Below are 27,491 nucleotides of genomic sequence, written 5' to 3' on the forward strand. Positions count from 1 at the left end.
GCATTTTGGGCTGACACAGTGAGATGTTAAGGTGGGCAGAGAAGGCAAAGTAGCCTACCCAGGGTCACACAGCAAATGAGGCTCAGGAGTTTCCTAACTCCTGGTCCAGTGCTCCTCTGTCTTTAGTCTCAATTTTCCTAGCTATAAAATATTCCTGAGCCTTAGTTTTCCCATCTTTAAAATGGGGCTTTCAAGGGCCCGTTCCTCATAAGGCTGTTCTGGAGATTAAATTTATTAACACAGGCCAGACATTTATCACAGGTCCCGGCACGTGGTGAGTGTTGGAGAAATGGCAGCCTTTGTTGTCACTAACCGATAACACCTTATCTCACTGATGTGGGATTATTCCTTAATGGTGACTTTCTCTAATTAAAAGAAGGATGGATCTCTGAGACACTGGCTTGGCCTAGGGAGGTGGCACCCTTGACTGCCAGATTTGCGGGGACCCTGGGGCCTCTGCAGACCCAGAGCTGAGGTCCCTTTCTTCCTGCCTGCAGCGGACGCTGTGTACCTGGACTCGGAAGAGGAGCGGCGGGAGTACGTCCTCACCCAGCAGGGCTTTATCTACCAGGGCTCGGCCAAGTTCATCAAGAGCATACCTTGGAATTTTGGGCAGGTAGGGGCAACACCTTGTTTCTCCCAACCATCTCAGGCCCTTCTGTGTGCCTGACCCTGTGTCTGGGGGCAGCCAAAGCTGCATAGGTGGGAGTGAGTCACAGAGTCACCCACTTCATGCTGTCATGGATGCAAAGGCCCTGAAACAGCTGAAGGTTCAGAGAGGGCCAAGGCTGGCCTGAGGTCACACAGCAAAGGTGGTGGCCCTGGATTCAAGGTGGGGAAAGAACTAGGAGAGCCTTTGGGAGCTGTGAAGTTGGTTGGTATCCCGGGAGGGGGGAAGAGGGAACAGTAAAGCTCATGTATTTAAATAATAGGCAGTACTTAGAGGGCACTTGCTGTGTGCTAGGCATGTGCTAAGAAGGGGCTTTAAACCCTCACCCAGATCAGTGGTTCTCAGGATCACTGAAAGACGGTGTTAAAATACTAGGGGGTGAGAATTTGCTCTTCAAACAAGTTCCCAGGTGATGCTGATGCTGCTTGTCTAGTAACCGTACTTTGCGAACAAACAAGCCTGAAATTTAGGGACTAAAAACAACCATCACTTATTATTTGTTACAAGTCTATGGGTCAGCCGTGCATGGCTGTCTAGGCTGGGCTTGGCTGGCCTCAGCCGATGGCTCATCTGTTTCATGTGGTTTCTCACTCTCCAGCCGGCCAGCCTGGGCTGGTTCTCTAAACCGGTGATGATAAATTTCATTTATCATCCATCCACCTGTAAAAATTCTTGAGACTGCTGGGAAAACTCACAAAGCAAGAACTATTGCACCCCTGGCCACTCAACCTCCTGGTGTGTTAGGAGGTATTGGCCTCCTGGGGTGGGGTTCACCCTGAGGCTTCCCCCAGCAGCCTCTGGGGCAGGGTTCAATGTTCAGGCCTAGAGGGTCCTACCCTGAAACCATAGGGAAATCTTCCCTGTATGGTCTCAGGCTCTGACCAAAGTTTTCTCATCTGAATATTGTCATGATAATTGCAAAACTGTCTGCCCAGCAACCCCATAGCCTGCTGTGGGATAGAAATGAAATGGGGGTATGACCGTGATGCATAAAATACATCAGAAAATGAATTGGCTCTGATTTTTCATGGCTTTTTATTCTCTCCTGAGAAGGAGAACAAAGTCAATTTCTTCCTTTATTTCCCAGGGTCCTGTTTTGTATCCGGGCTTGTGCTGGGCTATGGGACATGGCCCTTGCAAAGCTTCTGAAGGGGATCACAGTCCAGGAAGATGAGACTTAGAGGAAGGAAGGAATAACAGCCTATGGGGATCGGGGGGACTTCTTGAAGTAGGGAATATTTGAGCTGGGCTTTGAAGAACAAATGAGTTTGCCACGCAAGGAGGTGTGTGCACGATATCCTAGGCCAAGGGAACTATGCATGTGAAAGCTCAGAGGTTGGAAAGTTTACGTCACGCCTGAGACGTACGTTGTAGCTTGGGGCATACCTTGTGTGTGAAGGAGCCCCAAGAGATGAGGTGGGAGAAGCCAGCAGTGTCCAGGTTGTGGAACAGCCCTGAACATCAGGCTGATGGCAATAGGGAGCCACAGAGGGTTCACGCCATGGAAGGCTATTGTGCAGCTTGGAGGGAGATCCGGCCCAGGAAAGGACCACAGAGGTTGGGGGAAGAGAGCAGACAGAAGGGCCCCGCAGGTGGATGGTCCAATGGAAGGTGGCAAGAAGGGGTCCTGCTTTTGAGAAAGATGACATTTGAATGGCAAGGCTGAGATGGTGTGAGCCCTGCAGAGAGCAGCAGGAAGCGCATTCTGAGCAGAGAAATAGCACGTGCAAGGGCCCTGGGACAGCGAGCCTGGGCAGAGTGAGTATGGGTGTGAGTGGTGAGAGATGAAGTCAAAGAGGGGATGGGGGCAGATTGTGAAGGGCGTTGTGGGTTGCACGGGGAAGTCTGGGTTTTACCGTGGATACGGTTGAAACAGAAGAGTGATGGGACTGGCTTTCTGTATTTAGAATCTGTCTCAGTTCCCATCAGAGCAGTGTGTGGGGGCTGGGTCGGAGGGGGACGAGGGGCTGACATCAGCTCTGCAGGGTGGGCCACGCCTTGGGGAAGTGGGAGATTTGGCTGAGCAAGAGGAGAAAGGGACAGTGACAGGGCCCAGGGTGACCCTGAGGGGGAGCCCCAGGGACACTGGGCTGCCCACTCCATGGGCTCCTGCTCCAGATTCCCAGGTCCCCTCAACCAGGTCCTGGATGAAGATTGTCACCCCCTTTGTCACACACTCATGGCTCACCCAGTCATTGTCCCACTCCATTCCCTCCTGGGCCAAGAGAAGCTGCCCCAGAGAGATCTGGCAGACTCAGCTGGAGCCTCGCAGTCTGCTGTGTGGGACAGAGCAGGAAACAGTGGAGGCTTCAAGGCAGGCTTCCTGAAGGAAGTGCCTTCCTAGCTTCCTCCTTCTTCTCTTGTTTCCTCTGACACAGTTTGAAGATGGGATCCTAGACATCTGCCTGATCCTTCTAGATGTCAACCCCAAGTTCCTGAAGAACGCCGGCCGTGACTGCTCCCGCCGCAGCAGCCCCGTCTACGTGGGTCGGGTGGTGAGCGGCATGGTGAGTGAGTGGCAGGGCCTTCCGGGGTGGGGCCCACAGGGGGCTCCCGCAGGCCCCTCCCTCGCAGTGGAGACACAGGCCATTCACTATGCTGGGCGCGGTGGGGGGACCTAGGAGATGGGTAAGTCTCGAGGAAGAGACCTTACATTGGAAAGATATGATTTACACAGATGAGGCTGATGCTGTGAGATCCCCCAGAGCAATTAATTTATTCAGTTCTTCAGCGGATGTTTATCAAGTACCACTTGTGTCCTAGGCACTGGGGATACAGCTGTGTACAAGTCCCGTGTGATCTCTAACTTTATGGAGCCTGTGTTATAGAAGGTAGGGGAGAGGAGACAGACACTAACCAAAATACCGTATGAACGAGCAGGCAGTCATAAATGACGGTGCACGCTCTGAAGGAACCCGAGGTGTGACAATGCTGGACCGCAGGGCCAGGCTCCGGGAGGGGCTGAGAGGCTCCCTAAGGTGGTACCCAGGAGAAGGGCATTCCAGGCAGAGGGTACAGCTGTGAAAAGGCCCTGAGAAGGGAGCGACTTTGGCAGGTTTGAGGAAGGAAGGGAGGCCAGTGTGCCCGGAGTGGAGTGAGCAGGGCCTGTGGGTGCAGAGGAAGCTGCAGAGGTGGGCAGGGGTGAGACCAGAAGGGCCTCGTGGATCGCGGTCAGGAGGCTGATTTTATTCTTGAGGTAATGGGAGTTCAGAGCGAACGACACAATCTGGGGTGGGAGACCCAAGCAGGTCTTTGTAAAACTGAGATCACGCCATGTCACTCCCGAGCAATCCTGTGTTCTTCACAGGACAGAGTCACATCCCCAGCATGGCGTTCAAGACCTTGACCCTGCCCCACCTCCTTCTTCCCCATCTCCCTCCTGTCCCCGGCTCCAGCCCCCACCCTCTGCCACACACCGCAGTCTGTCACACCATGGCCCCTTTGCCCCTGCTCTTTCCTCACCCTGGAGCTCCCCTCCCCGCCTTTCACCCCACGCCTGCTGCGCTCAGGCTCACCCAGGCGGCACAGCTGTCACCCCATCCCAGGTTCAGTCCCCGTGCTGCCCTACTGGTTGCAGGTCAACTGCAACGATGACCAGGGTGTGCTGCTGGGACGCTGGGACAACAACTACGGGGACGGTGTCAGTCCCATGTCCTGGATCGGCAGCGTGGACATCCTGCGGCGCTGGAAGAACCACGGCTGCCAGCGCGTCAAGTACGGCCAGTGCTGGGTCTTTGCCGCCGTGGCCTGCACAGGTGAGCTGCTTGCTGGGATGTGGGTCCTGAGCCCTGGGAGGAGCACAAAGAGCACCAGAGTAGGAATCAGGACATCCCTGCCCCTGCCACCAACACTCTCAATGTGCTATGTGGCCTAGAGCCTGTGACCACCCTCTCCGGTCCTTTATCCAATAGCCATTCCTCCGGTGGTGGTCAGGATCAAGGGCTATTATTTGGGAGACTGCACGGGCTCGGGGCTGAGAACTTGGGCACTGGAGCCAAGCACACCTGAGTTAAAAACCCCCACCCTCCCACCACTTGCTCTGTGACCTTGAGCAAATGACTTCTTTCTGAACCTCAGTTTCCTCATCTGGAAAATGGGGACAACATCAAGACCTTCCTCCTAGAGTGGGTGTGACATGAAGCTGCTCAGCACAGAACCTGGCCCAGTGTTGCTCTCAGCAAATATTAGCCAGTAATAACTGGATCCTAACAGTAACATCAGTGTCAAGAAACAAAGCATGTTCTAAATGTCAAGGGGGAATAGCAAGCAATTTAAAACCAAAAAAGTAAAAAAAATTTAAAACAAAAATCTTAAAAATTTAAGGCCAGAAAATATTGATGATTGTTGCCAGGCTAATCACGGTGCTTATGAAAATGGGTTAGCATCACACACTGGCTAAGAATGTGGACTCGAGACAGGAGGATCGCTTGAGGCCAGGAGTTTGAGACCAGCCTGGGCAATGTAGTGAGACCTTGTCTCTACAAAAAAAATAAAACAAATAAAAATTAGCAGGCATGGTTGTGTGTGCCTGTAGTCTTGGCTACTCAGGAGGCTGAGGCAGGAGGATCACTTGAGCCCAGGAGGTTGGCTGAAATGAGCTATGATTGTGCCATTGCACTCCAGCCTGGGCAACAGAGCAAGATCCTCTCTCTCAAAAAAAAAAAAAAAAAAAAAAAAAAGAGCACAGATTCTGGAGTCAAGGCCTGGGGTTCAAATCCTAGCTCTGCTTCCTACAGCTGTGTGTCCTTAGGTAAATCACTTAACTCCTCTGAACCACAGTTCCATTGTGTGTAAAATGGGTGTGACAGTAGTGTCTTTATCCTGGGATGGTTGTGAGGATTAAATGAGTTAATATGTGTGAGGTAGCTGAGCGTGGTAGTGGTGCACCTGTAGTCTTAGCTATTTGGAAGGCTGAGGCAGGGGGATCACTTGAGCCCAGGAGGTCAAGGCTGCAGTGTGTCATGATTGCACCACTGTACTCCAGCCTGGGTGACAGAGCGAGACCCCATCTCTAAATAAATAAATGAATGTGGGAAGTGCTTAAAATGATCTTGGGCGCATGATAGAAAATACTTTTGTGATGATATTTATTGTCATGACTACCATTATTACCAGGCTCAATCTAAAAGGCTGGTCTAGGCTTCCCAGCTTTTCTGATTCCAAAACCAGTGCTAAGGCCCTGGAAAGGGTCCCTGGGAGGCCCCCAGCACATCCTCCACACCAGAGGCTGGGTCAGGGCAGCCTAACCTAGGTTCTCAGCCCGGCTGCCCTTGCCTCTGACCCCTGCCTCTCTGCCTGGGACTGCCTGTTCCCCGTGACCTCTAAGTTCCTTTTTCTTGTGGAAACTCCCTCATCCGAGACACTTCCCTCTGAGAGCCCTAAAACACATCTTTTCAAAGAAGCCCATGGGTTTTCCTGGAGAAAACCCACAATCCAAGGCCTGGGTCCCCAGGCTCACCCGCAGAACCCTGGTCACCCTGGTCACCCTGGGCTGTGGCCGCCTGAACGTTTAGCAGCAGATCCTGCCCTCCGCTGCCCACTGCAGGGCTGTGTTCCGGTCCCTGCAGCCTCTTCCCAGGCTGTGTAGGATGGAGCCAGGGAAAACTTGGCCAAGAAAAGGGCTGTCTGACCACCGTGGCCGTAGAGTTCGTGTGAAGAACCAGTGGTGAATTGGCCCGTGAACTCTGGAGCTGGACCGCCAGGGTTTGAATCCACCTCTGCCTCTAACCCCTGGGTGGACTTGGGCAAGAGAATTGATGCCTCCAAGCCTCAGTTTCCTCATCTGTAAAGTGGAGACAGTAGTGACTGATCTCATTCATAGGAAGCTCTTCATACCAGGGCGAGATCACTCCGCACAGTCTCTGGCTCTGGTTAGCCTTGGGTTTGGGGATTTCCAGGGGAGCCTGGGGTTCCAGCTTTCTCAGCCGGATCCCTCGCTGCACTTCCTAGATGTCAATGAATCAGCCAGCACTGATGGACGACGTTTGCCATAACGGGCACCGTGACGCACTGTGCTGTTCCCAGGCACCCCCTCAGTGCTTGCTCTGGGAATGAGCAGATGAGGCTCTGCCCACACCTGCGGCCTCTCTCTGAATCACCGCAAATCCCCACAAGCTGCTATTATTCACTTCTCTTACTGAGGAGGAAATGGAGGCTCAGAGAGGGCAGGGGCTTGCCCAAGGTCACACAGCTGGTGAGCGGCAGGGTCAGGCTCTGATCCAGGTGTGCACAGTGCTGGGGCAGCCTCCTGTTAGACCGTGTCCTGGGAGGCCAGGACACCATCCCTGGGGGAAGAGTGGCGCTTGGCTCCCTGGACAGCAGAGACAGGCCTCCCCCGTCCTCCGGTGTGTACTCAGGCCCGTTGCATGGTGGGATAAGAGCTGCGGTTAGGACATCAGCCTTCGCTGAGGGCAGCCTTAGGGCAGCCTTAGGGCTGAGCTCTGCCCAGGCCTCACGGGGACAGAAACCAGGCAAGAGGGGGAGGTCATAGCTGTTCCTTCCTCCTTCCTCCCAGCTCCTACAAGTCTCCTGGCAGGAATCCAGGGCCAACTGGTAAGCTCTTACCCTGGCCCATCGATGGTGGCCCCAGGGCAAAAGTCACATCACTTCTCCCCCTCTCCCAGACTCAACTTCAATCAAAGCTAGAAGTAAAACGAAAGTCCCACAGATTACATTATTACATCATCTTGTTTCTCTTCATTTTTAAGATACTTTTTCTGTGAATCTGTTACTTTTACAAGACACTTAAAAAGCACATTTTTAAAATGAGAGAGTAAAAGCACCCATAATTCCGTCTGCCAGGAGCACCCAGCGGGCCGTGTAGGTGAGATCCACGCTGGGGTTTTACTCCCTCCCCTGTGCTCCTCGCCTCTCCGAGCTGAGCTCAGCTTGCAGATTAGTCAATGTCCTGTCTCTGTTTAACATGTCATTGCAACATCAGCCCCTTTCCCAGCAAACAGGGCCTTGGCAGGAATGCAGGGCCCTCCCTCCTGACAAGTCTGAGGACCCTGGCCTGTGCTGCGACCTGCTTATAGGGCCACATGCATCCGTGTTCTCGTACATTGAGAGTGATGATGAGTCCCCAGTGGCATCACTAATACACATAGAGATGGAACCAAGGCCCAGAGAGGTGAAGGACTGGTCCCAGGTCACACAGCTGGAAGCAGCTGGGTCTCCCGACCTCTGTCCCCTTCTCTGCCTGTTCTGCTGTTTGAGTCTTTAAGACCCTATCTTGGGGAGAGTCAGTCATTCAATCACTGCTTCCCTCCCTCCCTCTTTCCTCTCCTCTCTCCTTCCTCCACTCCTTCATCCCGTTTGACAAAATAGTCAATGACAGGCCTGTGCTGGGCTCCAGGATCTAACTTAAGACAGATCCCTCACCGTCCTTGGAGGGCTAATTAAAGAATCCCTCACATGCCAGTACACTGGAAAGGATGACGCATCTCCAGCCGTGCTATGAATGCAAATGATCAGGCAACCTGAAGCTGGCAGGCAGCCTTCCAGGCAGAGGGAATGGCAAACACCAATGCCCTGAAGCTGGCGGAGGCACAGCATGCTGGAGGCCAGTGTGGTGGAGCACAGTGTGCGAGGAGGGTGTCAGGGGCCAGACCCTGCAGGGCCAAGGGCCGTGGCTAGGGCTCTGGCCTTGACCTCAAGGGCCATGGGGAGCCATGAACAATCGATCAGAGGAGTGTTGACATCAGATTTGTATTTTATTTTATTTTGAGATGGAATCTCGCTCTGTCGCCCAGGCTGGAGTGCAGTGGTGCAGTCTCGGCTCACCGCAACCTCCGCCTCCCAGGTTCAAGCAATTCTCCTGCCTCAGCCTCCTCCTGAGTAGCTGGGGTTACAGGCATGCACCACCACGCCCAGCTAATTTTTGTATTTTTAGTAGAGATGGGGTTTCACCATGTTGGCCAGGCTGGTCTCGAACTCCTGACCCCAGGCCCGCCTCCGCCTCCCAAAGTGCTGGGATTATAGGCGTGAGCCACCACGCCCGGCCCAGGTTTGTATTTTAGAGTCTCCTGGCAACTGTGATGTGAGGGGCATAGAATGGACATGGGGCGACCAGAGAGGTGGGTGCCATTGTCCAGACAAGAAGGGCTGGCTCATGTTCTCACCACTCGGACAGCAGGTACAGTGTTCCCTGGAATGCAGATGGGCAGGTGGAGGCCCAGAGCAGGGCGGATGTCTGCAGGGCCAGCCTGTCCCCTCAGCCCGCTTTCTGCTCCTCTCCAACAGTGCTGAGGTGCCTGGGCATCCCCACCCGCGTTGTGACCAACTACAACTCAGCCCATGACCAGAACAGCAACCTTCTCATCGAGTACTTCCGCAATGAGTTTGGGGAGATCCAGGGTGACAAGAGCGAGATGATCTGGTGAGGTGGGGGCCAGGGTGGGATCGGAGCCCAGTAGGAAGGGCCCCGTGGAGAGGAAACCTGAGAGGGCTTCTTGGAGGAGGTCACATTTGAATTGGACTTTAGAAGTCGAGCAGTATTTGAGCAGGCTTGGGGAAGGACAGCAGGAGCCAAGGCCTACAGGGAAAGGCAACCACATACACGATGGGGCCTCAGGGAGAATCATGCAGCAAATGTTGTCGGGAGTCTGGAATGCCACATTAGGGAGGCCAGGCTTGATTCCGAAAGCAACAGGTTGTCACTCAAGGCTTCAGAGTGGCAGAGGGTGGGGCTGACAGCTGCCAGGAGGGCTAGAGGGGAAGAGATGGGCAGGGGGCTGGGGCATGGCCCAGGTGGGGAGTGATAAGCCCTGAATGGACAGAAGAGAAGGGACAGAGTCAAGAAATTAGGAGGTCAAAAGGGCAACTGAGAGGGGCAAGGAGGGGAGAGGCGTTGAGAAGGGCTCTGAGGTGTAGGAGTGGGCGTCTGGCTAGAGAGGGTGCTGTGAGATGGGCCCCTGTGGGAGGAAGTACAGGGCAGTGGGGAAACGTGCTGGGCTCAGTTTGGGACGAGGTGAGTGTGCATCTGGGGACGTGAATGGGTGGTCTGCCCGTGGGAGGTGGCGATGAATGTTACTCAGGTTCTGCTTCGTTCCCACCTCCCCCCATCCCCCCAGGAACTTCCACTGCTGGGTGGAGTCATGGATGACCAGGCCGGACCTGCAGCCGGGGTATGAGGGCTGGCAGGCCCTGGACCCAACGCCCCAGGAGAAGAGCGAAGGTGCGTGGGCGGGCACTGTCGCGTCAAACAGATGGGGAAGCTGAGGCTTGGAGAGTTAAAGTGACTCAGCTGGAGGGCGGCAGAGCTAGGAGCTCACCCGGAGACCACTGATAGGTCCACACAAGGTTGGGGGACCTCACTTACATCTTAATAACACACTTCTTGATAATCTCAAAAGTAATTCACATGCATCGCGGAAAGCAGGAAATACAGAGAAGCACGAAGAAAAAAATCAAATAGCATCTTTGTCCCCTCCCACTAAAATAAGCAGCATTAACATTCACACAAGCTTCCCCTGATTTCAAATTGTATATTTGTATGCGGGTGTATACGTGTGTGTTTATATACATACATATATAAACACACACACATATATATAGTACCTGTGTGTCTGAAAGAGAGCGTACACTAAGGCAAAATTTTGTGATGCATATGGACACTTTCTAGCAATATTTTTAAATGCATAAAATATAATACATAGCGTTACAAAGAAAACCAATTACGTTAAAATACAGTTATCACAAGTTTTAAAAACCAAATTTATGATATAATAACATGCTTCTTTATAGAACAAGATCTAGCAGTAGAGTCAGTAAGTTCCATAATATAGTTGTAGAGATAATTTATGAGCATAAATTAATTTCCTGCCATCTGTGACAGCTGTAAGGTTGCAATGACCACACCTGTGGTTCTTATGAGTGACAAGTCCTAAGTGCTCCTCAGGCTGTTACGGTTGTTTCCTGCTTTTGCCATTGAAGGAAGTCCTATAGTGAAAACAAAGATACCCTTTTTTCCCCATCATAGAGTTCATAGACCCCTGAATTCTGTGGGTAGTGCCTTGGTGGATCCGTGGGCTGTAGTTGAAGACCTCCAGCGGCTTAAACTTGGAGCATTTTTCCCCAGCTCTGTCCACTTCTGAATAAAGCATTAGCATTTCTCCAGCGGATAGTTTTCTGTGATTTGAATTTTTATTTAATGTGACCGTCGCCCATCACATGGCCGTGCTAGACTGTATCTATCCAGCCTCTAGTCCTCAGCACTGGAAGTCTGCGGACAGTGTGGGGTGGTTATCAACCACACTGACATAAACATCAGGCGCCCGTATTCACTTGGAGAACACACACGCCCTGGGACCGGCCCCATGCGGGGCACTGAGCTCCACTCTTAGTACAAGCAGGAAACGAGACCGATGTCCTCCTTGCTAACATGTTGCCTGCCCTTGGCTCCGTAATTTCCTTAGGATGTCTGGGATACATTTCCATTTTATTTATCAAATACTTGCATAGCATTTAGTATAGGCTATGAGTTTTACATCTATAATTCATGAATGCTCGTTAGGTGGGCCCAGATCTTATCTCCACATGAAACTGCCGCTTCGAGAAGTTAGTGACTGGCCCAAAGTCACCCAGCTAATAAGAGACTGAGCTGGGATTTGAACCTTAAAAGCCGTGCTCCAGAGCCCCTGTTCTGAACCCTCGCCCTGTGGTGCCCTCCTAGAAGTGGAGTCCTTCCGTCAGAGGGCTGCGTGGTCCTGAGGCTTTTGGCTACATGTGGTTGAATTGTAGAGGGTTTTAGAGGATACCTCCCAAACTTTACCCAGGCCCATCCCTTCCCCTTTCTACCCCTGCCAGGGACGTACTGCTGTGGCCCAGTTCCAGTTCGTGCCATCAAGGAGGGCGACCTGAGCACCAAGTACGATGCGCCCTTTGTCTTTGCCGAGGTCAATGCCGACGTGGTAGACTGGATCCAGCAAGACGACGGGTCCGTGAGCAAATCCATCAACCGTTCCCTGACCGTTGGGCTGAAGATTAGCACTAAGAGTGTGGGCCGAGACGAGCGGGAGGATATCACCCACACCTACAAATACCCAGAGGGTATGTGCCCTCAGAGTCTTTAACATGGCTTTGAAGATAAGCATCTGGTTTTCCCAGCCCAGCAGGCTCGTGTGTGTTTTAATTGGTAGCCTACGTATAGCAATGGCCCCGTAGGCTATACTCCATCTTAAGCAATTCCTTAGAAACAGGAGCAAACAAGTTGAGCGACAGTGGTAGAGGATTATTCATTTCGGAAAAGAGTTCTATATTCCACAAAAGGGCTCAATTCAGTTATTAAGACACTTTTTTTAAATTGGTTTGACTCTTTTTTCTTTTTTCTCCTTCCTTCCTTCTTTCTTCCTTCCCTCCCTCCCTCCCTCCTTCTTTCCTTCCTTCCTTCCTTCCTTCCTTCCTTCCTTCCTTCCTTCCTTCCTTCCTTCCTTCCTTCCTTCCTTCCTTCCTTCCTCTCTCTCTCTTTCTTTCTTTCTTTCTTGACAGGGTCTCACTGTGTCACCTGGGCTGGAGTCATGGCATGATCTCCACTTACTGCAACCTCTGCCTCCAGGGCTCATGCGATCCTCACACCTCAGCCTCCCAAGTAGCTGAGACTACATGTGCGCACCACTATGCTTGGCTGATTTTTTTGTTTGTTTGTTTGTATTTTTTGTAGAGACAGGGTCTCAATAAGTTGCTCAGGCTGGTCTCGAACTCCTGGGCTCAAGTGATCTGTCTGCCTCAGCCTCCCAAAGTGCTGGGATTACAGACTGAGCTGCCAGGCCTGGCTGGTTGATTTGACTCTCAATAAAACTTCAGAGGATAAATATTATAGAGGAGAAGGATGCATCTTAGAAAAATGAATAATGGCTGTGCTATTATGTTGCTTATTAACAAGGGGATTTATCGGCCGGGGGTGGTGACTCATGCCTGTAATCCCAGCACTTTGGGAGGCTGAGGTGGGCGGATCATGAGGTCAGGAGGTCGAGACCATCCTGACTAACATGGTGAAACCCCGTCTCTACTAAAAATACAAAAAAATTAGCCAGGTGTGGTGGTGGGCGCCTGTAGTCCCAGCTTCTTGGAAAGCTGAGGCAGGAGAATGACGTGAACCCGGGAGGCGGGGCTTGCAGTGAGCCGAGATCGGGCCACTGCACTCCAGCCTGGGCCACAGAGCAAGACTCTGCCTCAAAAAAAAAAAAAAAAAAAAAAAAAAAAAAAAAAAAAAAAATCAGTATTTCTCAGCAGTGGGACCTGTAACCATAGATGAGCAATTCCACACGTTTTAATTGCAATGTACTTGTGTTAGCGGGGCTTGAAAGTCCAGAGGGGCCACGGAGGACAGGTTCCTCAAATTTTGCAGTGTTTATTTTTGCAGTATTTGACATACAGATGGGAAAATGAACATGAAGGTGGATAGGAAGAGAAACGGGCCAAGATAAACTTAAAAATAATGTCACGAGTTCAATCAGACATGAGGATGAGGCATCTTTCTGCTACTGATGCTCGATCAGTTGCGGGGGAAAGGACTTGGTTTATTTTTAAAAATTGGATTCGAGCACATCCAACAGCCAATTCAATATAATATATAATTTCTAAGCAACTACTAAGCACAGCAGGGCCCACAGAGGGGACTAAGAAACCATAGTTCCTGCCTGGGCCTGACCCCCGCTGGCTTTCCAGGGGCACGTAGCCATACTCTAGCTGAAAGGGATAACATGGAATGAAATGATGCTCTCCCCATCCCCTGAAAGGTCTAGAGCTGGTGGTTTGATAGAAGAAATAGAGATGCACCCAACAGCACTGGGAGAAAAAAATCAAAGGAGCATAGGAGAGAGGTAAATGGAATATAAGGAAGGGAGCAATCAGAGACAGGGAGGGAAAGGATTTCAGGTAGAAGTAATCCCTGTGCAAATGCTTGAAGGTAAGAAAGATTGCACTGTATTCATGCCTAGCATGCACCAAGCACTGTTGTAGGCACTGGATATGACATAAGGATAAGTAAAAGGATTAGCCCTCGAGCAGCTCAAGAGGGTAAGTTTGAAACAGAAAACAACACAGGGGAAGGAGTGGTCAGAGAGGGCTTCCTGGAGGAGGTGTCATTTGGGGCTGGGTCTTGAGGGTGTATAAGAGTTCACTAGTGGAAAATAAATGAAATACTGTGTCCTCCTCCTGGCTCAGACATGTAAAGAAGGGGTTCCTTCAGGGCTGCCTTGAGTCATCAGGGCTCTGTGAAGCCAGCTCACCCCGTCCCAGCCCCCTTCCTATGATCTATTCTCGCTGTGATTGAGGCTCTCTTCCCAACCCCTACAGGGTCCTCAGAGGAGAGGGAGGCCTTCACAAGGGCCAACCACCTGAACAAACTGGCCGAGAAGGAGGAGACAGGGATGGCCATGCGGATCCGTGTGGGCCAGAGCATGAACATGGGCAGTGACTTTGACGTCTTTGCCCACATAACCAACAACACTGCCGAGGAGTACGTCTGCCGCCTCCTGCTCTGTGCCCGCACCGTCAGCTACAATGGGATCTTGGGGCCCGAGTGTGGCACCAAGCACCTGCTCAACCTCAACCTGGAGCCTTTCTCTGGTAAGGGCCTGTGTTCCTGGAGCATTTGTTGACTGCCAACTGACAATGTGCTAGGTAGTGACCTAACCACTTAGCATGTGTGATTTCACCCCACAGACACTTACGTGGCACTTACTCTGGGGCAGGCCCTGTCCTAAGCACTTTATACATATCAACCCACTTAATTCTTACAGCAAGAGTGAGGGGTGGATTCTATCATGGCTCCATTTTCCAGATAAGGAGATGGAGGCACAGAGAGGTTAAGTAATTTTCTTAAGGTCACACAGTTGGGGAGTGAACCTGTCCTCTCAGCAGTTATACTGTTTGGTTTCACCTCAACTTCGTGTGACCCCTGCTGCCCTCTCCCAGTGAATTCCACTGTCTCCAGCCCCTCATGCCTCAGCAGCCTCTCCCCACGGGCCCTTCGAGAACCTCTCCTGTGCCTCTGGTTGCTCTCGGCCTCAGAGAAAAGGCTCTAGCCCAGCACCTTGGAAAGTGCCCGGTGCACTTTCCACAGTGATGGAGATGCGCTGAGTCTGCACCGCCTGTCCAGCATGGCGGCCACCGGCTCCACATGGCTGTTAAGCGCTTGAAAGGTGGCTGATGCAACTGCAGAACTTAAGTTGTTTTGTTTGTTTGTTTGCTTGTTTTTTATTTTTTTCGAGATGGAGTTTTGCTCTGTTGCCCAGGCTAAAGTGCAGTGACACAATCTCAGCTCACTGCAATCTCAGCCTCCCAAGTAGCTGGGGTTACAGGTGCGCACCACCATGCCCAGCTAGTTGTTGTATTGTTAGTAGAGATGGGGTTTCACCATGTTGGTCAGGCTGGTCTCAGACTCCTGGCCTCAAGTGATCTACCTGTCTCAGCCTCCCAAAGTGCTGGGATTATAGTCATGAGCCACTGCACCTGGCCAAAACTAAAGTTTTAATTGTGTTGAAAGTTAGCTAGCTACGTGTGGCCAGAAGCTGCTCTATTGGACAGAGCAGATCGGCAAGCCAAAGGTGGGAGCGTCCAGGCCTCTGCAGGGAGAAGTGCTTTCTTCCGGGACCTGATCGTCCCTCTTCAGTGTCCCCAGCACCAGCCTAGTTGCCTTTTTTTTTTTTTTTTGAGACGGAGTCTCGCTCTGTCGCCCAGGCTGGAGTGCAGTGGCCGGATCTCAGCTCACTGCAAGCTTCGCCTCCCAGATTTATGCCATTCTCCTGCCTCAGCCTCCCGAGTAGCTGGGACTACAGGCACCCGCCACCTCGCCCAGCTAGTTTTTTGTATTTTTTTAGTAGAGACGGGGTTTCACCATGTTAGCCAGGATGGTCTCAATCTCCTGACCTCGTGATCCGCCCGTCTCGGCCTCCCAAAGTGCTGGGATTACAGCTTGAGCCACCGCACCCAGCCGCCTAGTTGCCTTTTTAGGTAGATCCCCTTCGCTGTGAAATGGTGTCATTAGACCACCCAACCCAGCCCTGAGCCAAGACTTTGTCACCAGGTTTCCCGCACAGAGGCCTGCACAGTGGTTGTCCCCTGGGTCCCTTTCACTGTGTGGCTCTGTCACTGTGCCTGGTTATCTTCCTAAAAATAAGCCTGAGGCCCTCAGAGGAGCCCTGACCACTCAGGTCACTTAGCGAGGCAGTGCGGGGCCAGGAATCAAGCCCAGGGCTCCACCCACAGCCCCCCCACCACCCAGCAGCCCCATCCCACTTTCTACCGTTTGGAGCCCAGCAGGCGTGAGGAGGGCAGAGGGGTCTCCAGGCTGGGAGAGAACCTGGGAGCTGCTGGGTGAGACATTAGCCATCCACCAAGGGGCAGCGGAATCAAGTAGGACATCGTCTTTGGGCAGCGTCTCGCTGAGTCACCGGAGAAAATGGCCACCCCCCTGCACCTTAGCGTCCCCATCAGGCTCCTGGGGGTTATGATCTGACAGCGCAGGACCATTGGGAGTAAGAGAGTGTGCACACAATAGGCACTCGTGCCCGGGATTCAGTGTGGCCACACCTGGAGACGCTGGAGAGCCCCCGGGTGGGGCACGGTTTGCGTTTACAGTTTGTTTCCCCGTCTCTTTTCCCCGGACTCCTGCCTGTCAAACCAGTGATCGTCCCTCTCCTCTATGACGGTGCCTGGACCCTTGGCGCCCGTGGGCTGTCGTCTGGGGCACAGCTTTCACCCTCCTAAGAAAGCAGGTCTGTGTTGCGGGCGGGGCGTCTGCAGTGTTGACAGTTGCTGCCTCCTGGTTTTTCTATCTTGGGCCCACCGTGGGCACTCCTGGAGCTGCACCCCCTGGGCACACCCACTGTCAGGCCCTGGCAGACTCCTCAGCAGGGGCCAGGCCCTCAGAGGGCAGATCCTTTTGCTATCAGGACCGCCCCCAACACTAGGGCTGTTGAAAGACATTTTCTGAGGTCAGCAAGACCTGGCTTTGAATCTCGGCTCTGCTGCCCTCTGAACGCACCACCTTGGGCGCGGTGAACATGCTCTGAGTCTTAGGTCATGCTCCCCTGTTACATGGGGCGATGACATGCCTGCCTGATGCGCCCGCAGCCGTGAGGACTGAGGGAGAGGATGTGTGCTCAGGAGGTATCCGGAAAGGGCACAGCAGCGCCAACACATGGTAGGGCCCTCACTCCTCCCTGAGGGCGAGTGCTAAGAGGTCTGGGGAGGCAAGAAGCTCATGGACCTTTCCTGAACACCTACTGTCCCAGGCAATGCTGTCAGCCCTGGGCTCAGGGGTTCCTGTGTCCCTGACACCTCGATGGTGTAGAAAGGACCTGGCCCTCGCTGCTCATCGAGGCCCCAAGAGTCTGGGACAGGATCCATCTCTACAGGCGTGTAGGGGTTCAGGACCCAAGGACACCCAAGTTCTAGTTCCTGCCACCTGCTGCCTGGCTGTGGGCTCCTGGGTATTCCTCTCCTCCACCCAGGCTACAGGTTCCCCATTCACACAAAGGGGAAGCTGGGTTCCTCTTTTAAGAGCCCTTCCAGCCCTGTTCTCTCTCTCTCTCTCTCCTCTCTCTCTCTCTCTCTCTCTCTCCCCTCTCTCTCTCTCTCTCTCCCTCTCTCTCTCTCTCTCTCTCTCTCTCCCCTCTCTCTCTCTCTCTCTCCCCTCTCTTTCTCTCTCTCCCCTCTCTCTCTCTCTCTCTCCTCTCTCTGTCTTCTCTCTCTCTCTCTCTCTCTCTGTATGTGTATGTGTGTGTGTGTGTGTGTATATATATATATATATATATATACACACATTTAGGAGGTCCAAGTGCAGTTTTGTTACACAGATATATTGAGCAGTGGTGAAGTCTTGGGCTTGACATTGGAGACCCAGTCCCATCGTTTCAATGCACACCCACCAGCTCCTTCTCGTGCTCAGAGCTGCTCCAAGGGGAGAAAGTGTCTCTCCTAGAATGAGTGGCAGGAGGTGAACTCCAGGCCTGGGCCAGACGCACCAAAATCACTCCCTCCCAGGCCTCTGTGGCGTCAGCCCTCACCTCTAAGACACCATTGGGTCACTGAGAGCATTGTTCCGCACTGGCACCAGCCAAGCGTGCTGGCTTTCCTCATCCTCCCAGGAATGTGCTCACCACAGAGGGGGTCCCACCTGCCGGGGACCCACTGGAAGCATAGCCTTCAGGGAGGGGAAGGGGAGGACAGAAGGTCCTGGGCGTTGGCCTCTGGCTGGAAATTGGGGCTGGTCCAAGTGCCCTGTTGGAACCTCCAACGCCAAGCTCAAACTGAGATGGGTTCCCTCTAAGCCTCCATACTGCGGTTGAGTTGCCAAGTTCAAGCTGAGATGGGTTCCCTCTAAGCCCCCATACTGCGGTTGAGTTGCTTATTATTCTTTGAAGATAAGATCTGGGGAATTTCCGTGTGCTGGTGGACAGGAAGCCAGGCCCTGGACAGCTGAAAGGAATCCAGTTGCCCGCACCCCGCCTCCTTTCTCTGCTGCTTCTCTCTCTTCTCCTTCCTGCCTCCACCCTTTCATGTTCTGTCCTCCCTCATCCCTTCAGGTGGGTCACCGGAATGCAGACAATGCGGCCTCAGTGACTGTCCCCAGAGTAACCTTCTAGAACAGGGCAAATTGTCTAAAGAATGATTGAGACTGACCACACAGGTTTCCTCTTCCCAGTCAGCATCTGGCCCAAGACCAAGGCCATGGCCACTGGCTTGTGGACGGAGACTTTCAAAGGTCCAGCCCTGCCCTGGCCTCCACCTCTTAGAATAGTTGACAGTTGGGCCACATCCTCCAAGCTCCCGGAGGATAATGTTGTCCTTCTTTCCTGTGGAGCAAGCTAGAATTTCCACTCTGCACCACCAGGTCTTGACCTAGTAATTTTCACTCTCTTTTGTCCTTTTTGGCACAAAAGTTTTGGTTTTCTTCCCCAGATCACGTCATCTGATGAGAGGTTGGAGCAGATCCACCCAGGAAATGAAAGGCCAAAGGGGTGGGTAGGCCAGGGGAGCATTTTCCAAAGAGGGGGACGTGGACCACCAGTGTTCACAGTCAAAGCCTGAACCTGGAATCCCACAGTGGGAAAGTGACTGTCTCCTCCGGTCTCAATCCGTCCTTCAGGTGACCTCCTGGGGAAAGTCTCCGAGGGTGCTAATTTGCCTCTGGCCTCCCAAGTCTTGTCAATCTCTCTCTTTAGCAGTAGACTCAGGCCTGAAACTCAGAGGCCACAGCACATCGCTGTATCGGGCCAGAAGTGAATATGCGTGACTTTGTATTTTCTCTTTTTTTTTTTTTTTTTTTTTTTAACCCCTTGAGACAGGGTCTTACTCTGTTGCCCAGGCTGGAGTGCAGTGATGCAATCACGACCCACTGCAGCCTCGACCTCCCAGGCCCAAGCCATCCTCCCACCTCAGCCTCCCAAGTAGCTGGAACTGCAGGCTTACCCCACCATGCCTGGCTAATTTTTGTACTTTTTGTAGAGACGGGGTCTCACTATGTTGCCCAGGCTGGTCTCAAACTCCTGGGCTCAAGCAATCCTCCTGCCTCAGCCTCCCAAAGTGCTGGGATTACAGGCACGAGCCACTACACCCAACTACTTGTATTTATTTACTGCTCCTCCCTGCCTCCTACAAACAGACCCCAGTCTGTTTCCTTAAAAGCTAAGGTACATGAATCCTTAAAATGCTACACTACTAAGGCCCTCCAGCCTCAGTGTTCTTTTCAGAAACATGGGGCTAAGAACCACACTGCAGTGGGTGGGTTTGTTCCTGCCAGCTTCTTTCTCATCCCCACATCACTGTGCAGCTTTTGCTCTGTGATGACCTTTGGTCTTACCTCTGCCCAGCAGATGATAAGATCTAGGGAACAGAGATGAAACAGAGGGGAAACAGAGAGGGGAGGTCATCTCCCCAGGCTCACACAGCCAGTGAGGGGCCAGACCGGGCCAGAGGCAAGTCTCCCAGTCTGAGCAGTTACTGGCAGAGGTGATTCTTCATCTGTGCAATGGGTACAGCAGCATCACGAGCCTCATGGAGGGAAATGACCTTATGTCCATGAGAGGCATTCTTCAGTGAGTGTGGACCATGTTGTTGGACGAAGATCTGGATTATTCGTCCAGATGCCTGCACAGTACATATCAGCTGTGTGACCTAGGACAATGTTATTTCACCTGCCGGAGCCTCAGTTTTCTCATCTGTAAGTTGGGTGGTAATACAAGTACTAGCCTTTTAGGGTTGTTATGAAGGTGAAGTAGGAGCTCGCCGTGGGAAGTGCAGTGCCTGATGCAGCAGCAGATGTCGGCTCTGATCCTCCCCAGGATGAAGGGCCCCGCGGCTCACACACCCTGAGTCTGGAGCGCACCAGGCTCTTCCGGGACACTCGCTCAGCTAATCCTCCCACAGCCTTAGGAGTGCCTGTGCCATGCAGATCCAAACGTCAAGGACCTGGGAGGTGGAGTGGCTCATGTGGGGTCAACCCATTAGAGGAGGCAAAGGCAGGATTAGAACCCAGGCCCGTGGGAGTCCAAGTGTGTCCTCTACCCGCTGTTCTGTGTCCACTCTTCAGCTCCTCCCTGGGAATCCTGGAGCCACAGTGGGGAGTTTTGGGATCCGCCCAGCCATTCCCCTGCTGTGTGACCCCAAGCACATTCCTTCCCCTCTCTGTGCCTCTTGGAGTTGCAAGAGGAGAGTTGGGAGGGGTGATTCTGCATCATGAGCACCCTCCTTTCTCCCCTTCTGCAGAGAAGAGCATTCCTCTTTGCATCCTCTATGAGAAGTACCGTGACTGCCTCACAGAGTCCAACCTCATCAAGGTGCGGGCCCTGCTCGTGGAGCCAGTTATCAACAGCTACCTGCTGGCTGAGAGGGACCTCTACCTGGAGAATCCAGAAATCAAGATCCGGGTAAGGGCAGGCTGGGCAAGGGGCAGGGTCCCAGGGCAGCTCAGCGCTGGGGAGAGGGCAGATCCCTACCCCCACCCCAGACACGTGCATCCCTGTAAGCTCCAGACCTTTGGTGCCTTAGCGATCCTCAAATCCTAGCCTCATCGAAGAAAAGCATCATGAAGCCTAGAGAACTGGGGACTCGTAGACTCCAGGAAAGAATCTGAAAATCCCAGAGTGATAGGGTCATGGAATTTGGGGATCTTAGAGTCACGAATCCTTAAAATGCTATACTACTGAGACTGGAAACCCCACGCACTGGGCACTGGTGAGGCAGGGTGGGGTGGGGGAGTGAAGGCACAGACTAGAGTCTCACTGTCTGAGTTTCTACCAGGGCAGCCCTGGGCATGTGACTTTGCCCTTCTGTGCCTCACTTTATTCATCTGTTATATGGGGTTAATAATAGCCCTGAGGGGTGTTGTAAGAATTAAAAGCATATCCACAGGAAACACACAGAGCCATCCGCAGCACAGGATAAGGGCTCACTGAAAGCTCACTATCCTTATCATCGCCATCATCATCATTATAGCCCTTCACTTACAGCGCCACAGCCCAGAACCCCTAAGGGTGACAATTACACTTAAATGGTAAACAGCAGAGGGAGAGGCAGTGAGCAATGTGCCAGACGTTCTGCTGGAGGCTTGCGCATATTAGCTCAGTTAATCCTCACAAGAACCCTCCGTTAGGCATTTCTCTCCCACGAAGAATTCAAGGTGTGCAGAGTGGAGAGTAACTTCCCCAGGTCACATGAAGAAGGAGCAGAGATCAGCCTGGCTCAAAAGCCTGTGATCTTTCCCCTCCAGACCCTGGGACAAGGGAGGCACTTTGGGCACCCCCTGGGTCACGTGGAGCCTCACTGCAGCTCCATGCAGGAGAACCTGGGCAGGTAGCACGGTCAGTGTTTTCCCAATGAAGAAACTGAGGCACAGAGGTGGAGGGGGGTGATCGTGGCAGACCAGGGTACAGCTTTGTTCAGCAAATATTGGGCCAGATGACAGTGAATATAGACGGCCCAGCTTGGATCCCACCTGCCCCTGACATCTGCCCCATGCCCTCTTCCAGATCCTTGGGGAGCCCAAACAGAAACGCAAGCTGGTGGCCGAAGTGTCCCTGCAGAACCCGCTCCCTGTGGCCCTGGAAGGCTGCACCTTCACTGTGGAGGGGGCCGGGCTAACCGAGGAGCAGAAGACAGTGGAGATGTAAGTGCTGGCTGCTCTAGCTTTGGGGCCTGGGGGAAGCGGGCAGATGCCAGTGGGGGTAGAGACTGTCCTTAGGCACCAAGCCCTGGCAGAAACCCCCTCCTCTCATCTCCCACACACACCTGTACCCACTCCCAGACACCCTGGGGCTAGAGTTCCCACCGTCACATCCTCTCTCAATGCTGACACCACCCATGCACAGATCTGCCACAGACCTCCACAGTGACGTCATCCATCAGTAAGCGCTCACCTGCAGACACATGCACCCTCACATAGACAGGTATCTGCCCTCCGAATGTCCACACATGTGCATGCACACACACATGCATGCGTGGGCGTCTCCTCATAGATACCTAGCTACACACATACAAATGAGCACACACTTATTTTTTACTTTTTTACTGTAATGTAACTTATATACAGTAAAAAGCATAGATCACCTATGTACAGCTCAATACCTTTTCACACACATGGCTACCTGAGCATATACCCACTTGTGCCCCCCAAATGCACCATCCGCTTTTATGCACACGGACACACGTGTGCACACGCACTGTTCACTCTAGGAGGGCACATTGTCCAGGCCCCGCAGAGGGCCGAGAATGAGACCCACTGATGACTGTCGGCATTAGCTCGAATTCGAGGAGACGCTGTGCTGATCCTTGGAAGTCACGTGACTTCCTGGCTGGACCGCAGTACGGGGGAGCCAGGCCTTGGGCCCCTTTCCTTACCGTCCCTCTCTGGCTGCAGCCCAGACCCCGTGGAGGCAGGGGAGGAAGTTAAGGTGAGAATGGACCTGCTGCCGCTCCACATGGGCCTCCACAAGCTGGTGGTGAACTTCGAGAGCGACAAGCTGAAGGCTGTGAAGGGCTTCCGGAATGTCATCATTGGCCCCGCCTAAGGGACCCCTGCTCCCAGCCTGCTGAGGGCCGCCACCTTGATCCCAATCCTTATCCCAAGCTAGTGAGCAAAATATGCCCCTTCTTGGGCCCCAGACCCAGGGCAGGGTGGGCAGCTTAGGGGGGCTTGTGGAAATGGAATGTGCCCCTGGCCCATCTCAGCCCCCTGAGCTTGTGGGTCCCCACTCACCCCCTTAGCTGTGAGGAATGCTCTGTGCCAGAAACAGTGGGAGCCCTGACCTTGGCTGACTGGGGCTGGGGTGAGAGAGGAAAGACCTACATTCCCTCTCCTGCCCACATGCCCTTTGGAAAGCCATTGACCACCCGCCATATTGTTTGATCTACTCCATAGCCCCTTGGGGCGTGCAAAAAAGGGACAGCATGCCCCTTGGCTGGATCAGGGAATCCAGCTCCCCTAGACTGCATCCTGCACCTCTTCCCCTGACTGCACCCAGCTCCAGGGGCCCTTGGGACAGCCAGAGCTGGGTGGGGACAGTGATAGGCCCAAGGTCCCCTCCATATCCCAGCAGCCCAAGCTTAATAGCCCTTCCCCTCAACCTCACCATTGTGAAGCACCTACTATGTGCTGGGTGCCTCCCACACTTGCTGGGGCTCACGGGGCCACCAACCCATTTAATCACCATGGGGAACTGTTATGGGCGCTACTTCCAGGATGAGGAGACTGAGGCTTAGAGAAAGAGGCGGCCCCCTCCGCACCAGTGGCCTCGTGATTATTAGCCAGGCTGGGTAATGTGAAGGCCCAAGAACAGAGTCTGGGCCTCTGACTGTGAGTCCACTGCTCCACTTATGACCCCAGCCTGACCGGAGACTGTCAGAGAGGCTGTCTGGGACCTGATCAAAAAAAGATTCAGCTGAGACAAGGAGGCAGGGAGGGGACTGGGGGACTGGGAGTCAGGGCCCTGGCTGGGTTCAGGTCCCACATCTGACCAGGTGCTGCCTTCCCCTCTCTGGGCCTCGGTTTCCTTATTGGTCAGAGGAGTGATTGAACAAGCTCATCTCCAAGGGTCCTCTCTGCTCCATCTTTGCAATGCTTTTATATGGCCCAGCCTTGTGAATAACCACAAGGTCCACTCCTTGCTCCACAAAGCCTTAAGCCATAGGCCCAGGATATTTCTGAGAGTGAAACCATGACTGTGACCACCTTCTGTCCCCAGCCCTGTCCTGGTCCCCTCCTGTGCCCAGATACCACCCTTCAGACCCCAGTTCTAGAGGAGAAGAGCCCTGGACACCCCTGCCCTACCCAGGAGCCTGCCCGCTGCAATGCCTAGACTTCCCAACAACCTTAGCTGCCAGTGCTGGTCACTAACCAACAAGGTTGGTACCCCAGATACTCCTTCTTTGCAGGGCTAAGGCCCCCAAACACAGCCCCTGCCCCTGAGGAAGCTTGGGGAGCCTATGAGTTGTCAGCTGTGATTTTATCTCCTGCTCTTTCTACATGACTGGGCCTCCCTCAGGCTGGAGGAAGGGGGGATTCTCTATTGAAGGAGATCACAGCCTCCAGGGCCCCCCCAAATCCCAGAGAAGGACTTGGAGAGAATCATGCTGTTGCATTTAGAACTTTCTGCTTTGCACAGGAAAGAGTCGCACAATTAATCAACATGTATATTTTCTCTATACATAGAGCTCTATTTCTCTACGGTTTTATAAAAGCCTTGGGTTCCAAGCAGGCAGTAGATGTGCTTCTGAACCGCAAGGAGCAAACACTGAAATAAAATAGTTTATTTTTCACACTCAAACTAGGTCTGGTCTGGTCCTTTATGAGTTTGGAGGGAGAAGGGTGGACGAGCTCGCTTACACCTGGACCCCCAGTTCCTGCCTAGAAGTCTTTCCTGAGCCTCAGCCCTGTCCCTGGGTTTAAATTTTACTGGCATTCAAGGTCCTACACAGTCTGGCTCCATCTCCGGCCCCTTCCACCAACAATCTCTTTGGGGGCCATAATTAACTTCCTGTATCCCCAGAACACCCCGCAGTTGTCTACCTCTTGGCTTTTGTGTGTGTAGTTCCCTGAGCCTGTAGTGCCCCTCCTCTCCTTTCCCTGTTTGGCAAACTCCTACTCATCCTATAATGCTTAACACCAAACTCACCTCTTCTATGAAGCCTTCCTTGATTTCTTTTCAGGTCCCCAGAGTCCTGGAATATGGACCAATTCAAACATTTATCACAGTAAATTTTACTTCCACGTTGGCCTATCTGTCCCCTTCTCCATCCTATCTGAAGCCCTTGAGGCAGGGACCACATATCTCTTAAATAGACACTAATAAATGCTGAATTGGTAAATCAATGTTTTCCAACTCAGCCCCCACAAGACCTGTGCTGTCCGATAGAAATAAAACATGAGCCACAAATGCAAGCCACATACGTAATTTAGAATTTTCTAGTGACCACTAGACCAAAAGTGACCAAAAGACTAGACTCTTTTTACTTTGAAAAGAGTAAAAAAGGCCGGGCGCGGTGGCTCAAGCCTGTAATCCCAGCACTTTGGGAGGCCGAGATGGGCGGATCACGAGGTCAGGAGATCGAGACCATCCTGGCTAACACGTTGAAACCCCGTCTCTACTCAAAAAAATACAAAAAACTAGCTGGGCGATGTGGCGGGCGCCTGTAGTACCAGCTACTCGGGAGGCTGAGGCAGGAGAATGGCGTAAACCCGGGAGGCGGAGCTTGCAGTGAGCTGAGATCCGGCCACTGCACTCCAGCCTGGGTGACAGAGCCAGACTCGGTCTCAAAAAAAAAAAGAAAAAAGAAAAGAGTAAAAAGCCATAGGTGGAATTAGCTTTAATAATGTATTTTATTTAATCCAATATATCCAAAACATTATTTCAACATGTAATCAATATAAGAATCAGTAAGGTATTTGACATTCTTATTTTTGTATTCAATCTTTGAAACATGGTGTGTGTTTCACACTGATAGCCCATCTCAATTCGAACTAGCTGCATTTCAAGTGCTCAGTAGCCAGTCTGGCTAGTACTGGATGAAGCAGGTCCAGACTGCAATTCCATGGGTGTGTGGACCTGGTCATTCATTTCATTCCCCACCATCGAAGCACTTAAGCACTCATGAGTGTCTGTTGAATGAATAGATGATGCGGACAGTCCCCACCCTTGGAAAGTCATGTCGAAAGACATGACATGCACATTAAAAATAAATCAAAATAAAAACATGACATCACGTGTTCTGGGTGCCGAATCCTTCTGTTCCTTGGACGCTACAACCTGGTGCTGGCTGGGTGGCTTGAGAATTGCATCAGTGAGTCACCGGCTGGAAAACAGAAACCGCACTACTATTTCAGGCAGAGAGGGAGTTCATAGAGGAAGTTCATTCCAGAAGTATCCAAAGGGGCGGAGGAGCAGATGGGAGAAGGAGCGTGACCTAGAAATTGGGAAGCAGCTGCAAAGCCCACGAGCTGGCGCCCACAGCCCTAGAACCAATATAGCTGCTGGGAAATACAGAGCCTGCGGAAGCCACCTGAGGCTGCAGCCAGAGGCAGGCTGGCATCTCCCCTCCCCAGGCCTCTTTCCCACTGGCAGGTCCTAACCTGAAACTGGCTGGCAAGCAGCTCTGGGAAATGTCATTTTTCAGCTTCCAGACCCCTGAAATACAGAGAGGGTAAGCAAGGGCAAGGATGGAGTAGTTGGGACCTATTGCCATTCCCTGTGCTAAAAACACTTTTACGATATATCCTCTCTACCTAATGAACTCTTACTCAGTCTGCAAAAACCTGCTCCAAGGAGGCCTCCCCTGTGAAGCCTTCCTGGTCTGCAGCCAACTGCTTTGACCTCTAGATCTCCCCAGCCCTTTACGATACTGGATACTCAGCAGCCTTAGTTAGAAATAGCTGTTTCTGTGCCTGTCCCCTGTTCCAGAGCACCCCAAGGGCAGGGTCAGGGCACAGCCCCAACAAGGGCTGCCAACTCTGGCTCCCAGGCCTGACAGCCTCCCAGCTATAGAGCAGGGGCAGGGCTGCTCCAGCCAGGGCTGCTGACACTGGGCAGGTGCACAGGCCTCCCTGATCAGCCCCCAAGCCTGCCCCACTCCAGGCAGCCCACTAGCCAGGAACCCAGGAAGGCGAAGCATACTGACTCTTTGGGGTGCATATGTCCATTTTACAGACAAAGAAAAGGAGCCTGAGGCCTTGCCCCTCAAACCCCATGTGAGGGCTGAGTCTGGGCCCCACAAGGACAGTGCTGAGCACTGCTCTTTGGCAGGTCAGGGCTGCCGATCCCCACCCAAGCTCTGCTCATAGCTTGGTGCCAGGGGCCTGGACTCTGGATCAGAGCTGGCTCTGCCACAGATTCACAGTGTGGCTTCAGGCAGGTTGTCACCCTCTCTGTGCCTCCACTTCCTTATCTATCAAATGGGGATGACACGGTGTCTACTTCCGTGACTAATACGCAGGTTCAATAAAATAGTGCACATCAGGTACCTAGCTGTCTCTCGGCACATCATCCTCCTAACAGCCAATAGTGACTGCAGGTCAGAAATCCTTACATGCATCGAGTTATTTACTGCCTTCATTTTATAGATTAAAAAAATGAGGCATAGAGAGGTTAAGAAATGTGCCCAAAGTCACACACTTGGTAAGTTTCAGAGCTGGGACTTGATCCCAGGCAGCTTCCCTCCCCAAGGCAGGGCCTAGCCTGGAGAAGGCCCAACCTCTACCAACACCCTCCCCTCCTACCATGTTCCAGGGCTCTCAGGGGAGGCGACCCATGCAAGCTCTGACAGCCCTCAGCCCTTGTGGAGAAGGGTTCTGATTGGGTCCACCCTCCCTCCCCTAAAGACTTTC

At 52.7% G+C, this 27,491-nt stretch overlaps 2 protein-coding genes across 2 annotated transcripts in view; one reads left to right on the plus strand and one right to left on the minus strand.

The window, feature by feature from the left end:
- TGM2 (transglutaminase 2) overlaps window positions 1–24,438 on the plus strand; it is a 38,961-nt gene extending 14,523 nt beyond the window's left edge. The window contains exons 4-13 of the mRNA XM_050807077.1: window positions 498–616; window positions 3,049–3,177; window positions 4,248–4,425; window positions 8,912–9,047; window positions 9,742–9,845; window positions 11,477–11,719; window positions 13,967–14,239; window positions 20,384–20,544; window positions 21,646–21,782; window positions 22,533–24,438. Of these exons, the coding sequence (XP_050663034.1) occupies window positions 498–616; window positions 3,049–3,177; window positions 4,248–4,425; window positions 8,912–9,047; window positions 9,742–9,845; window positions 11,477–11,719; window positions 13,967–14,239; window positions 20,384–20,544; window positions 21,646–21,782; window positions 22,533–22,683 (1,631 nt within the window). The 3' untranslated portion in view covers window positions 22,684–24,438. The remainder of the gene's footprint in view (window positions 1–497; window positions 617–3,048; window positions 3,178–4,247; window positions 4,426–8,911; window positions 9,048–9,741; window positions 9,846–11,476; window positions 11,720–13,966; window positions 14,240–20,383; window positions 20,545–21,645; window positions 21,783–22,532) is intronic.
- A 1,033-nt stretch (window positions 24,439–25,471) lies between these two features.
- Window positions 25,472–27,491, minus strand: part of RPRD1B (regulation of nuclear pre-mRNA domain containing 1B) — a 92,546-nt gene continuing 90,526 nt past the window's right edge. The window contains exon 7 of the mRNA XM_050807253.1: window positions 25,472–25,963. Within this exon, the coding sequence (XP_050663210.1) occupies window positions 25,949–25,963 (15 nt within the window). The 3' untranslated portion in view covers window positions 25,472–25,948. The remainder of the gene's footprint in view (window positions 25,964–27,491) is intronic.

This window comes from Macaca thibetana, chromosome 10 (assembly GCF_024542745.1).
Source record: "Macaca thibetana thibetana isolate TM-01 chromosome 10, ASM2454274v1, whole genome shotgun sequence".
In the NCBI taxonomy this organism is placed as follows: Eukaryota; Metazoa; Chordata; class Mammalia; order Primates; family Cercopithecidae; genus Macaca; species Macaca thibetana.